This window comes from Chionomys nivalis, chromosome 16 (assembly GCF_950005125.1).
Source record: "Chionomys nivalis chromosome 16, mChiNiv1.1, whole genome shotgun sequence".
In the NCBI taxonomy this organism is placed as follows: domain Eukaryota; kingdom Metazoa; phylum Chordata; class Mammalia; order Rodentia; family Cricetidae; genus Chionomys; species Chionomys nivalis.
Window position 1 is genome coordinate 22,547,835 of NC_080101.1, and position 15,044 is coordinate 22,562,878.

General features: G+C 39.8%; 1 protein-coding gene across 3 annotated transcripts in view; it reads left to right on the forward strand.

Annotated features, from left to right (window-relative positions):
- Nucleotides 1-266: 266 nt before the first annotated feature.
- Nucleotides 267-15,044, forward strand: part of Tex10 (testis expressed 10) — a 33,553-nt gene continuing 18,775 nt past the window's right edge. For 2 of the 3 annotated variants that reach the window (XM_057791112.1, XM_057791113.1), the window contains exons 1-6: nucleotides 267-421; nucleotides 3,283-3,471; nucleotides 4,212-4,924; nucleotides 5,305-5,545; nucleotides 9,600-9,712; nucleotides 14,716-14,954. In XM_057791112.1, coding sequence (XP_057647095.1) covers nucleotides 3,292-3,471; nucleotides 4,212-4,924; nucleotides 5,305-5,545; nucleotides 9,600-9,712; nucleotides 14,716-14,954 — 1,486 coding nt within the window. In that variant the 5' untranslated portion in view covers nucleotides 267-421; nucleotides 3,283-3,291. Of the gene's footprint in view, nucleotides 422-3,282; nucleotides 3,472-4,211; nucleotides 4,925-5,304; nucleotides 5,546-9,599; nucleotides 9,713-14,715; nucleotides 14,955-15,044 lie in introns of those variants that run through there. The other variant, XM_057791114.1, reaches the window with a different exon arrangement.

A 15,044-nucleotide genomic window follows, 5' to 3' on the forward strand; every position in this document is an offset into this window, starting at 1 on the left:
TTCCTTCCTCAATTATGTTCCGTTTATACTTTTCTCTGGATGTAGCTCCAGTTCTGAAGAACTGAAGCCAACATCTTCCAACCAAAGAGATGCTGGAGGCCCTTAGTGAACTTGCTGGACTCACGCCCCACGCTTCCGGGGCAGCCCCTCTTCGAGGGGGCGTGGTGTGCTAACGTGGACCCGCCCTTCGGCTGCGCGCGGCTGCAGCCCGAGATCACGTGAGCGCGGCGAGTTGGGGGGGGGGGCCTACTTCCGGGCGGCGGAAGGAGACGCGGCCGCGTGAGGACGAGGCGATTTGAAAACACGCTGTGGGAGCGAGCGAAAAGCCTACGGCCGGCGGTGCGCGGCGTGGTCCCGTGGGGCTCGGTACTGACGCTCTCTCCGCCTTGTCTCCGCGGTCCGGCTCGGTCCGGGCTTTCAGGTCGGTAGCATCCGCCGGTCCTGCCCGGCCCTCCCGGCGCGGCCCAGGCGGTGGGGAGGACCGAGGCGGCGAGGCGGGTGGCCAGGGTCCCCTCTGTCCCCCGCGACCGTATGAGCCGGGCCAGAGGCTTCCGGAGCGCTTCGAGCGGCCGTGGGCCGGCTCGGGGCCCGGCAAGTGTTAGGCCGGCGTGTAGGGCTCGGGCGAGAGGCTCCATTCGACGTTCTCTGCGGTGCAGGAACCTTGGTTTCCTTTGAAGAAAGAGATAGAATAGAAACGGGGTTTTCATTTTTGGTGTGCAAGCTCGAAAGCTGGAAGGGGCGGATCTAATTGCTGCGCCCCTCTCCGCCACCCTGTTGGGACCCTCGATTTCTGGCCCCTCGAATTGGAAGGAGCTCTTTAGACTCAAGGGATTGGAGAGGAAAGAAACCGTAGGTCAACTGCTGCATGCTTGAGTTTTTTCTTCCCCTTCCTTTGGATGGCGGGAGGAGTTGGAAATGTGGAAAGGCAGTGAAGGGGCCGCAGGGCAAACGCCGTCGAGTTTGCTTAAGTTGCAATCTTACTCCGCCCAGGTTAGCTCCAAGACTGACCTGCAGAAATCAGTGTCTGTATGTGCTCGAGTTTCCAAGCAGTTGGAGCTTACTACAAAAGGTGATCCTGAAGAGCCCATGCCCGGAGGCCGGAGTTGCTTCCTTGTACTCGCTGCTGTGAAAGTGTTCTAGCCTAGTGCTATTTGATTTCCTGGGCTATGAAAATCTTTCGATGAAAAGCATGCTGCTCCTGCTGGAGGTGTAAAAGTTCCTAGTGGAAAAAACTTTGCCTGTGTGGCTTTGTAAATATTTGTAGAGATTTACAAGTCAGCGAAGAGCTGTTAGCCCTCATAATTTTCCTAGCAGATACACTAAATCGAGTTTAAAGTGAGGGATAATGTGTCATAATTTGACATCTTTATTCAGAAAGAAGAGTGACGTAGAGTAAGATTGTCCAGAGGATGATGTGAGATATCCCAGGGTCGGTTTTTCTCAGGGTTGTGTACCGTTTATTTTGATCTCTGGAAATCCAGCTGATAAAATTGTAAGAAAAGCTTACAGCCTGTGCTTGCTTAATAGATAAAAGTCAGTTTTGTATTAAAAGTGGCTAGATGAAAACTGGTGCCTTCTCGGTTTGTGAGGCTTGAATGTCTGGTATGTGTTTTTCCTGAGACTATGCAACGCATGCATGTTGTGCTTGAACCGTATGTATTTTAACTGTGGTGATTACAGCTCTGAGTGTGGTAAGCATAAACAAGGCATTTGCTTATTTGATGTGTTTGATAAGAACTGTATGTTGTCTTATAGACACAGTGGGGCACACTAAAAATTGCCAGTTTGGATAAGAATCATACTGATTCAAAAACTGAGATGGGATTTTGCTGTTGCCCAGACTCTTCAAGTTCCTACGCTCAAGCAATCTTCCTGCCTCAGTCTAAGGTGGCACAGGTGCATACATGCACTGTGCTCCCTTTCAAATCAGCTCCTAACCTCTGTAGGCACCCTCTACTTAATGGGCCTTATAGTGAAAGCCCACATCAGTGAATTTGAATATGATATCATAGTTGAATTCATTCATTCTTTTTTTTAAGCACTAAAAACTTTTATTTATATTTACCTTTGTGTGTAGCATCGTGGCTGTATGACATGAGGTAATTATGTTAGACCAGAAGTAGTTTTATTTATCGCAGAGGTGCTCAACTAGGTGCGCAGTGGAAGACAAAATTCGTTATTTTTGAAGCATGTGAAAAGCTTCAAGAAGAGCTGAGCTGGTTCCAGATGCAAGTAGTTATTATTTTTTTTTTTTATTTGAAGTTCATTTATGGGGAAGATAAAGCCAGAGAGGGTTGTTGGAACCATGTTAGTGCCTACCATGTCATGGTAAGAAGTATACCATTTATAAAGAATAAGAACAATCGAAAGCTCCCTCTTGTCACGTCTGTGTTTAGAAAGCTATCTGGTGACCATGGTCAGGGGGTCAAAGAGGAGGCACTAGAGACAAGCACTTACCAGTGAGAAAACTGTTGAGTACTCTAAGGTAGAAATAAGGACTTTTAAAAGCTAGTGACTTATGAATGGGTAGCAAGCATGTAGATCAAAGAGCGGGTAAACAAGATTGGAATGGAAGTTGAAGGATTGGAGAGGAAGGGAAATGGTGCAAGGTGATCTGGTTATGCCTGAGTTATTACACCAGTGGCCTAGCTAGTCTTTTCCTTAATCCTTTTACATTGCATTTCCTTTTGTAGTGTTGAAGGGTGGAGCAGAGGGTAGGTACTGGTACTGTCTTTTGTTGGTGACTAGCCTGAATTTTGTCTGATGTTGACAGTGCTTGTGCATTCGCTTCTGTCCTCACCAAGCCTATGCCCTACTCCTTAGCTTTCCCTGGCTTTCATTGCTCATGGGCTGCTCATTCCTCTTCTTGCCAGTCAGGGTTCTGTTTTTTGTTCGTTTGTAGTATCCAGCTTTTGATCCATGAAACTTCCTAATTACTGCAGTAAGTCATTTTTTTATCTTTTACCTAACAGATATATACTGTGTTGCATTCCAACAGAAAAACCGGTTTAGGTTTCTGTTCAGCACTTTGGCAATTTATACGGCTCAGAAAACCTTGCGAAAGTTCTTTAACAAGGTTCTTCACTTTGGTTAATGACTCAGTTTTAACATTTCTATACCAAACTGATTTTTGCATGTTTTAGTGGTTTTGTCCTTTGTACATTTTGATTCTTTGGCATCTTTATTCATGGCCATGATTCATGGTGATGTTTGAGGTGTTTGAACGTTTTTATTCTTTTATCGCGTATCCTTGTTTAATCTCTTGTTTCCATTCTCTGACAGCACTCAAGAATGACCAAAAAAAGGAAACGACAAGATGATTTTCAGAAAGTAAAGCTCAAAGTTGGTAAAAAGAAGCCTAAGCTAGAAAATGCTACACCTACAAACTTTAAGACAAAGGCGATACATTTGCCTGAGCAGCTTAAAGAGGACAGGACACTTCCCACCAACAACAGGAAACTTAACATAAAGGTAATATGAAAATTGTTCTTTCACATCATTAGAATGTTATTTTTTTTGTAAAATTTAATCTCTTAAAGTAAATGATTTGCCTTAGCTGTATGGTGTATTGTTAGATGAGGTTTGGGTTACCAGTGTCTGACCTTGCAATTGTGTCTTTCCTACTTCAGAAAGTTTTGGTAAACTAAATCTGTAGTGATTGCCCCATGGTTGATATATGTCACCTGGAAGTAGTTCTTACATTTAATTCATTTTTGTTAAGTTCTTGATGGATGGTTTTCCAATTCTTACAGCTGACCTTAAGGTAAGATCTTGTGGGTAGTTGTTTTTGAACTAATCATAGCAGGTAGCTCATTATGTTTTTAATATAGAGTAAGTGTCTCTTTTGTGGAGTGCATGGTACCAGAACGGTGCTGTGCTTCAGATTTCATAAGATTTTGGAATTATCTATATATGTATTATGAGGGATGTCTTGGGAGTATAAAGTTACCAAGTATTATCCTCTGAATAAAATACACCCTGTGAAAGTGTGCAGGAAGATTTTGTTAAGTTTGAAAAGGATAAATAGAATGTTTGGAACCTAGTAGGTCTGCAGTAAGAATGTTTCTGATCTTAATAAAAGCTAATCAACATTTAAAAATACAGATTGATACTTTGCACAGGGAATTCAGCTTAGCTAGTTTTAGTTGATGTGTTTCCATTAAAGCCATGCCTAGTAATGTCCACACCTAAAACCTGCCTTTTCTTCCTAGGATTTGCTGTCTCAGATGCATCACTATAATCCTGGTGTTAAACAGGGTGCTCTTCTTGGACTCAAAGACCTTTTGTCTCAGTACCCATTTATAATTGATGCACACCTTTCAAACATAGTCAGTGAAGTGACTGCTGTGTTTACAGATAGAGATGCTAATGTACGGTTAGCAGCAGTTCAGCTTCTTCAATTCCTGGCCCCCAAAATACGAACTGAACATATTTCTCCATTTTTTCCTTTGGTAAGTGCCCATCTCTCTAGTGCCATGACTCACATTACTGAAGGAATTCAGGAGGACTCTTTAAAAGTTTTGGACATTCTGCTGGAAAATTACCCAGCTCTCATTACTGGCCGTAGCAGTATATTGCTTAAGAATTTTGTAGAACTCATTTCTCATCAGCAGCTGTCCAAAGGACTGGTAAATAGAGACAGATCCCAGTCCTGGATACTTTCTGTAAATCCTAATCGGAGAGTCACTTCTCAGCAGTGGAGGCTGAAAGTCTTAGTGAGACTCAGTAAATTCCTTCAGGCCTTGGCAGATGGATCCAGTAGGTTGAGAGAAAGTGAAGGACTTCAGGAACAAAAAGAAACTCCCCATGCCTCTAGCAACTCCATTTTTATCAACTGGAAGGATCATGCCAGCGACCAGCAACAGATCCAGGTTTATGAAAATGGGGGTTCACAGCCAAATGTCAGTTCACAGTTCAGGCTACGGTAAGGATTTCAGTTATGTCCACACTCAGTTTTCCTATATTAAATTTTAACTACTGACCATTAATGGCTAATGGTGGGAAGACATAATCCTTGTCTTTCATAATTTTCATGTAGTTATTCATGATGAGTTATTAGATGACTGCCAGTGGCAGGAGTCATTTAAAAGTATGTTTTCATTTGTAGCCAAAGCCTAATAGAAGTAAAACTTAAAAATGGCTGATGGCTTTGTTGTTTTAGTATTTTGTTTTTCTTACCAGTTTTGATCAGTGTAACTGATAGTTAATGGTGCCTCATTTTACTGTATTTTATATTTAAATTAAGCAGTGGACAACACATTATGAAATCATTAACTTTTTCCATTCTTAACCTTTCCCTTTTAGGTACGTGGGAACTGTAGGTGCTGTGGATGAAGACCTGTCATCCACTGAAAATCTGAAAGGATTCATTGAGATAATAATCCCATTATTAATTGAATGCTGGGTTGAAGCTTCGCCTCCACAGCTAGCTGCTTCTGTTGGAAATGGTGTAGAGCGAGAGCCTCTACAGGTTATGCAGCAAGTCCTGAATGTCATTTCCCTGCTGTGGAAACTCTCAAAGCAGCAGGATGAAACCCATACGTTGGTGAGAACTAATGGGTTCTTTATTATTCCATCAGTAATGCCTTTTATCATAGTTGAGATTAGAAATCGGCTTATTACAGATTGAATATGGGTTCTCCAAAGACTACCCACAGTTTAATTGTAAACTTGTTTCCTTTTTTAATTTTTTTTATTATTTTATTTATTTATTATGTATACAATATTCTGTCTGTGTGTATGTCTGCAGGTCAGAAGAGGGCACCAGACCTCATTACAGATGGTTGTGAGCCACCATGTGGTTGCTGGGAATTGAACTCAGGACCTTTGGAAGAGCAGGCAATGCTCTTAACCACTGAGCCATCTCTCCAGCCCTTTTTTAAATTTTTTTTTTGCATGAAAGTATAAATTAAAATATTCTACAAAGTTCTTATCTAGATTTCAATATTTTTCATTGAAGTGTATAACAAATTTTTTTTGAGGTTATTAGCTGGATATAATTAATTTTTTCATTGAAATGTGTAACAATTTTTTCATATGTATTTGGTTTTATTAGAAGTGATTTCACAGTAATATTAAAATGTGTTGCTCATAGACCAGATAAGGAGGTAGGGGGAGGCAGATCTTTTGAGTTCGAGGACAACCTGGTCTACATGGTGAGGTCCAGGCCAGCTGGGACTACAGAGTGAAATTCTGTCTCTGAAAAAAATAAAAAACAAAACCAGTGATGCTTGTGGGATTGAAAAGTTGCTTAAGTGTTATTTAGGTACTTTGGTTGTGTTATCAGATGCAGCAGTGGAAGGCTGCACTGAAGTCATGGTGATGGTAATGGAGTATGCTGTATGTGTGTAGTGTTGGTATGGAGGAACAGCGCTGTGAGATCAAGTGTGCTAAGTTACCGTGCTAGTCCTCACAGGCACTGCTTTAAAGCACGAGGCATCTCTTCTACAGAAGAGCTCTTGCAAAGACTTGGCTAGACTTATATGAATGCCTTTTAAAGTTACCTATATATATGCAACACTGAGGAGGTATGTCTTTTGTTTTCATTTTAGTCTTTTTATTTTGAGGTAAAGATTAGGATGAGCCTTTCTGCTGTGTAAGGTAAAACTAAGGATAGAGTTTTTGAAAAGCATTATATATTTGTGCTAAGATGTGCTTAAAGGGCTTGTTCTGTTATTGCTAGTCCATCATTATCTGCAGGAATGTTTTAAAATTGCTTTTACAACTAGGATAGCATCTTATTGATTATACTTGTCCTATGAGCAAGACACTGTACATGTTAGCAACAAACTAATGGGTTAAGAGTATAGTGCATGAGGAGGGGAGAGGCAGGGAGGGGAGCAGAGAAAAACATATAACTGAATAAAATAAAAAGAGTATAGTGTGTTACACTGGGAAAGCAAAGCTTGGTTATTATGGCAACTTGTGGTATGGGCGCACAGTAGTGTATAGAGCTTAGAAAAGTCTGTATTTGTAATTTTAATGGATCTATAGAAATTCTTGATTTAAAGTGATACAACTTGAAATTTTTTGATTTAGAATGGTATTAAAACTTATCTGCCCAGTGATATTTTTCACATTTATGTGTTGAATACATTCTGTGAGGTAGTACTGCTTCACTGGAAGACAGCCTTTGTTAAACCATAGGGTAATAATATAAGTATACTGAATATATTTAAGGTAGACTAGGCCAAATTTTGATTGTTAATTAGTTCTATTAAATGCATTTCAATTTAAGGTATTTTCTACTTAAAATGGGTTTATTAGGATGAAACTCACCAAGTCATGGTTTTTATCTAAAAGACTTGAGAAAAATAGAAATTATGATATTTAATATGGGCTAGTATTTTTTCACTTTAAATACTTTTGTAAATTCACTAATTGTGTTAGTTTCCAGTCTTAATGGACATTTAAAATAATATGCTTTATATAGCTTTTATCATTACAGGACTGTCTAGTAGCATTTCATTTATATGGGAATCTTTTTAAGTTTTTAAGTCTATAAACTGTTGAATGAGATATTGTATAAAACTGATATGAATAGGGTCAGAGAGATGGTTCAGTAGTTAAAAATGATTACTGCTCTTTGCTTCCTCTCTAATGTTAGTTTTTATTATATGTGTATAAGCGTTTGCCTGATACCTGCATAAGCGTGGAGAGGGCTTTGGATCTCTGTAACTGAAGTTCCAGGTGGTTGTGAGCTCCCATGTGGGTGCAGGGAATTAAATCCAGGTTTTTAACCACTGAACCATCTAACTCTTTGAGTACATAGTGCTGAGGCCATTAGTTTGGTTCCTTTTGCCTATGTTGAGTGGGTCTCAATTCCTCTCCAGATGCCTGTAACTCTAACTTGAGGAAATTTAAAGCCTTTGGCCTAATGGGCACCTGCACTTGTTTATAGATTACACTCAGACACCCACACATACAAGTAATTAAAGCAAAAATCTTAAGGGGGGGGTTGTGATTTTATTTTTTATTTTTTTTAAAGATTTATTTATTTATTGTGTATACAACATTTTGCCTCCATGTATGCCCAAACGCCGGAAGAGTGACATATCTTTTTTTCTCTTTTTCCATATATGTATTTGCTTAAGTTCATTACAATTTAAATTCAAGCTAGGTATGGTGGAATATGCTTGTAGTCCCAGTGTCTGAGGGTATTTATTGTTCTGATAAAATACAACCACCAAAAGCAATTTAGGGAAAAGGGGTTTATTGTGCTTACAGTTCTAGCTGTTCATTGGAGGAATTCAGGATAGGAACTCAAACAGGATAGAGGCTTGGAGGCTGGAGCTGATGTAGAAGCCATGGAAGAGTACTGCTTCCTGGCTTGCTTCTTATGTCTTGCTAAACCTGTTTCTTAATAGAACTCAGGGCCACTTGCTCAAGGGTGGCACCATCCACAATGGGCTGGACCCTCCCATATCAATCACTAGTTAAAATGTCCTGCCAGCTTGCCTATAGCCTGACCTTACAGAGACATTTTTTAAATTGAGGTTTCCTCTTAGATGACTACAGGTTGTGTTGTTGACTTAAAAATTAGCCATCTCAACCAGCATTCAAGAGATGAAGGCAAGAGGATTTCAAATTCTAGACCAGCCTGGGTTATGTAGTAAAACTGGTCTTAAAAATAATTCCAGGACTGGAGAAAGAGCTTAGTGGATAAAGTGCTTGCTGCTCAGATACAGTGATCTGAGTTTTATATCCGCGCCCATGTAAATGCTGGACATTGTGACACATGCATTTAGAACCCCATTGCTGGGGCAGTAAAGATAGGTGGATTCCTTGGTTTGCCAGCCAGGCACCCTAGCCTATTTGGTGAGCTCCAGGCCAATGAGATACCTGTTTTGAAACACAAAAATAGCTCCTGAGGAAGAACACTTGAGATAGACCTCTGGCCCTACATAAGCATGCACACTCTATACAGCACATATTCCTCAGTTATATTGGCCGCTTTTCCTTTGCTCTTGGCACTTGTGGACGAACACTAGCTGTAAAAGTACCTGATAGCTCAATGAGAGAGATGACTGCTGTATTAGATAGCATACATAAGGAATAATTCTACCGTTTCAGAAGTCTTGAGTACTGCCCTGCTCTTCTGAAATTGGAAAACAAGGGTGTAAGCATTATTGATAAGGTTCTTGTTAATGGTGCATACCTTCTGATAGCATCAATGGTAAACGGTATGGAGTGCTAATACTAGGAATAAAGACGGTGAAGTAGGATGTTAAAAACATATATTGGAAACAGGTGGTGGGGAACACAGAGTTCAGGAAGTACTCTGAAGATAATAAGTTATTTGAAAATGTAACTTAATGAAAGAGTAGAAACAGTTTCTGGGGGAATGGTCTTATGTATAGAGCATAGAGGACATACTTAGGAAATATTAAATTAATGATTAAAATTGGGAATTCTTAAATCTCATTTAATTGTGTATAAAAGTGGCTGCTCTGTCTGATGTAAAATGCTATGTTTGTACTACAGCATTAGCAGAAGTCTCACGATGGACTTGAATAGCTATTGAAATGGTCAGTTTCTGCCCAAGTCTTAGTTTTTATTTTGTCTTGTGTATTTTCTAATCTTAACCTTTATTTCAATAGGAATCATGGCTTCGAAAGAATTATCTTACTGACTTCAAACATCATTTTATGAGCCATTTTCCATATGCCTTAAAAGAAATAACCAAGCAACGAAAGAAAGAGATAAACAAAAGGTATTGCAATTGTTTTCTACTCTGGGCTTAAAATGCTTTATATCCTATAATTATTAAAGAATAACTATAACTTGCAACTTTAAATATTGTAAGACATTTGTATCAGAATCTTTATGAAAATGAAAACTAGCAAAGGAAGGCTTATCTTGAACATATCTTGAACAATCACTGTAAGCTTTAGGACTAGCAGTTTGCCCTGTTTTTATAAGTCTGTATAGATTTTGCCATAGGCATGTCAGGTTTCATAAATTGAATAAAAATTGCTGCGGCAGATAGCTTATTAAAGTCCATCCATTTGTTCTCATATGTACATCAGGACACCGATAATGAAATGTTGTAAGCCACACATTGGTGACGTCTGTTGGTTCCAACCTTGACAGGTTCATACGTTCCAGGGTATGGGCGTGTGGATTAGAAATGTTAGGTAGGATAGACAGAGATACAAAAGAGATACAGAGACATAGGATAGTACCGGGAGGGCAACCCGGTGAATACTGAATCCCCTTGCGTTTATTTTCCTTCCGCTTATATACGCCAATACAAAAAGGGGGGAAGGAAGCAAAGACTGCTTTAACATGGCACAAAGGACAACCAGAACAGTTATTGCTTCAATACTTGAGACATCAAGTCACTATTTCCTGAGTTATGCATTTTGATGTTTTGGGCAGGATAGGCAATGAATACACCCTAGACCAAGCGTAGGCAGCCACTCCCATTTTAAAATGAAGGAGCGGGAATAGGTTTGAATTCTCTGACTTTTGGTCAGGTTGGAGCGGCTCTCTGTGGGCCATCTTAATGTCCAAAACATTAAGTAACCACACCCTAGGTCAGGATCTCTTGTTTGTAGCCACACCTCCAATCAACAGCTTTGAAAGAACAATGAGCTCAAACTCTCTGACCTTTAGTTAAGGTGGAGCAGGCTCACATCTGTGGGCCCCCACAATGAAACTTTTATTATCCTAAAGAAAATCAGAAAGGGTGGAGTTTAAAAATAATTAAGACTAGAAAATATTTAAAGTCTCTACTTTAGATGAGAACAGATGTATGTGAAAATGGGTTATGTAATAAAACTTGACACGTTCATACAAGCTGGAATAGTAAAATTGTAATTGCCCCAGATGAGCAAACACTTTGAAAGGGAACTTAAGATCTGTCCAAACATTCTTAAATATAGGGCAGAGAGCGGATGGAGAAACACTGAGGCTATTTGAGCAGGTGAAAGATCCCCAGTGTAGGGAGACCCCCCCCCCCAGTAACTCACAAGCACCATCCTTGCTGGAATCACACAAGGTTTAGAGGTTTATTTGACATGACAGGAACCAGTGCACTGGGGCTGAAACTCATAACCCACACAGGGGAGGAGTTCGACCCTGAGTAGCTGGGAGAAGGGGTATTTAAAGGAAGAAACCACAGCACGGTAATCCAAAGGGGGTAGGGAGGACATCATTGGAAAATTCCGAAAATACTAGTGTTCATTGAAAATTCTGAAAATACCAGTATAATCACAAAGGGTAACTCCCTGTTTCTCAAGATTATTCTCAAGATTACAATCTAATTTTATCTTCAGCTAGTTCCTGAAACACAGTCACTGAACCGGGTAATCCTAGAATTTTGGCTCTTCTCTTCCTGCTAGAGCGGTCTGGATTTATCCAGGTCTTTCAGGGTGTTGTAATAGAGAAAAAGTATTTTAGGGTACATTCTTTCTTTTCTTAATGATGTGATTGTAAATCCTAAGCAAGTATGTCAGGGTCTAGTTGGAGCTGATTCCATGGGGTTTTAGGTTCAGTGAAAGATCCTGCCCCCAAAAGAAAGGTATAGGGCCCAGACAGAGATGACTCAGTGGGAAAAGGCCTGGCTGCCTGAGTTAGATCTCTGGAACCTAACCGGTAGGTGAGACTAGACTCCTCCAGGTTGTCCCCTGACCTTCACCAGTGTGGCATCTATACGCCCACACACATCCACACTATAATCAATTAAAAAACAAAAAACGCAAAACATACTAGAGGACCATCGAGGAAAGACACTTGATGTTGACCTCGGGCCTCCATGTGCACATATGTGTGGGTACCTGTAGACATGCTCACACCACATACATACATAACACCTCACACATAACCCCTCCATATCATCTGAAACAGCATAAGAGGCTACTTATTAAAGATTTATTACATGTTCAATAGTCCTGCTTGCCTGTAGTCCATTCATTATTTCTATTAAGTGCAGTTGGAAATATTAAATGGAGAGTTTCAGAAAGAAACAGACTTTAAAATAACCCTTTAAAAGGCTTATTTTATGCATGTGAGTATTTTGCTTACATGTAAGTAGTGTGTGCATGTGTGTGTTATGACCCATGGTGATCAGAAGAGGGTGTCCGATGCCTAAGAACTGGTTCAGAGGGTTGTGAGCAACCCTGTACTGGAGACCAACTCCGGTGTTCTCTGCTAGAACAGCAAGTGTTCTTAACCACTGAACGTCTTTCCAGCCCTCAATTCATGGGTTTTAAATTGCTTGCTTTCCTGTGTGATGTCATCCTGTGTGGTCTTGCCTGGAATGATATCATTTCTTTTTACAGTTTATTATTTTAGCCTTTTTATAAAGTAAGCTTTATAAAAGTGAAAAACAATAATGTAGGATTCTGTGTTCATGATCTTTTCTACTTAGGATCTTGGAATATGTTCAAGGCTATATTTAGACAATTTCATAAAGATGAACCAAGTGAACCTATGAATTTGAAGAGAACAAAGGACATTAATTGCTAATGATTAAATTTGTGCTTTCAATTAAAAATTGGCATTTCGGGTATCTTCCAAATTTGAAGCTTACATTTTCTACCTTTTTGTTTGTTTTTAAAGTTTCTGTTATTATATCTGGGATCATTTAAAATAATTTATGTATTTTTATGTGAATGGGTGTTTTGCCTGTACATTTATCTATGTACCATGTACATTCAGTGCCCACAGAGGGCGGGAGAGGGTGTTATGTCCCCTGGGGCTGGAGCTAGAGGTTGTTGTTAGCCACCATGTGGGTGTTGAGAATTGAACCTAGGTTCTCTGGAATAGCAGCCAGTGCTCTTAATCTCTGAGCCCCCCCCCATTCTCTCTCTCTCTCTCTCTCTCTCTCTCTCTCTCTCTCTCTCTCTCTCTCTCTCTCTCCCTCTCCCTCTCCCTCTCCCTCTCCCTCTCCCTCTCTCTCCCTTCTCTCCCTCTTTTTTTTTTTTTAAAAATAAAAGTACCATTTCTCTATTTTGAGGTTGTGTATGTATGCTATATCTACATATGTGTATGTGTGTAGGTATGTGATCTTGAGGCAGTTCAAGAGGTCATGCTCTAGCCGGGTGGTGGTGCACGCCTTTAATCCCAGCACTCGGGAGGCAGAGGCAGGCGAATCTCTGTGAGTTCGAGGCCAGCCTGGTCTGCAAGAGCTAGTTCCAGGACAGGAACCAAAAGCTACGGAGAAACCCTGTCTCGAAAAATCAGAAAAAAAAAAAAAAAAAAAAAAGAGGTCATGCTGTACCTTATTTTCTACCATGTTCTCCTCAAATTCATGGGTTCAGTTGGTTCATTTTTATGATATTGTCTATCAAATCCAAGTCTAAACTCTAGCCGTGAACATATTTAAAGATTTTAAGCAGATACTTAAGGCCATGGTAGGGTCTCTAAAGGAATGTGGAGGTAGATGGTGGTCAGCAAGCCCCAGTGGTCTTGCTCTTCTTAATTACAATACTAGGGTTACAGGCAGTTGTTCCATTACATACTTGGATTTATACATGGGTTCTTGCCCAGCAAATATTCTTACCTTCTGAACCATTTCTCCATTTCTGAAGAATGGTTTTAGTAGAGTGTATGATTCTAGGTTTCTTTATATGTGTACACTGTAACACTTCATGGTCTCCTGGTTTCAATGCTGTGTTAGGAAGTCATCTGTCAGTTGACTCATAATTTAAATGTTACTTTTGTTTGTTTTGTTTCTCTTTGAGACAAGTAGCCAAGGCTGTAACTCTATGTAGCTAAGAATAGCCTTGAACTACTGATTCTCCTGCTGTCCTAGGTAGGTTTACTATTGCTATGATTAAACACCATGACCAAAAGCACTTGTCATTTAGTGCCATTTTTCTCTTTCAGGTTTGTCATTTCTAGCCTTGCAATTGATGCTAAGTAGTACCAGGCCTAATTTCTATACTTGTGTGTGTACGGTAATTTACTACTTGTCCGTGCTTAAGCCTGACCTAGGGTTGTCCTTTCCTTTATTTATTTGGATTATTTTGAGATAGTTATCATTATAGCTAATGTTTTTCTAAACAGAATAGCCTCTAATATTATATAATCTGAGATGAATATATTCTAAGTTGCAACTTTAATTTTATTAAAATACTCTGCTTAGAGGTATATTGTAATTTTTTGAAACTTCGGCAGGTATGAGTTTACTTGGCTAAAAGAAATGAAACTATTTTAATATTTTTATATGAATTACAAAATTGGATGATTTGATTAAACCTGGATGAATTTTCTTTGTAAATTTTTTAATGTTTCTTTAGTTAGGAGACAGAATCTCACGATGTAGCCGTGGTCCAGAACTTACTGTGTAGAATACGTTGCCCTTGTGGTTCTTCTAAAACCGATGATTAGTTTGAAGTTAAGTAAAAATCAGTATTACTGTAATGTTCCACCAAATACAATTACTTGCTTTAAAAATTCAGGTTTTATCAAGCCTTGTAGAAAGTCTAAGATTCCAGTATAGTGCTAGGTATCACCAGTTGCCCTTCTTGTAATAGTAACTCAGTAATGACCAGAGCTATAGATGCTGTGATTTTTTTTTTCTTTTTAAATATAACCTTGATTCCATAGGATAGTTTTATTTGCAGAACTATTTTAAAGTTTCCTGGTATTTCGTCTTCTTGGAAATTGTAAATTCTACAAGGAAACCCTTTTATCCACTGTTAGGACTATTGAAGTGTCTGCAAGCAGGTGTGGTTTATAGATCTCTATGTATGTTTTTTGTTTTAGCATGAAGCATTGCACGGTTCTCTCCAATAATGTAGATCATCTTTTACTGAATTTAACGCTGTCTGATATCATGGTCTCGCTGGCAAATGCCTCAACTTTGCAGAATGATTCCAGTTGGATAGAAACAATAAGGAAATTTGTGACCGAGACCCTTAAAGGTGGTGTTAGGCTGAACAGTAAACAACTGAACAGATTGCTTGGCGTCTCTTGGAGGCTGATACAGATGCAGCCAGACAGAGGTAGGTGTGCAGGAGAGGAGCTCCATAAATGACTGCCATCACTCCGTGTGGTTGCGCTGCTCACGTCCAAGCCATTGCAAGTCTAAGTAG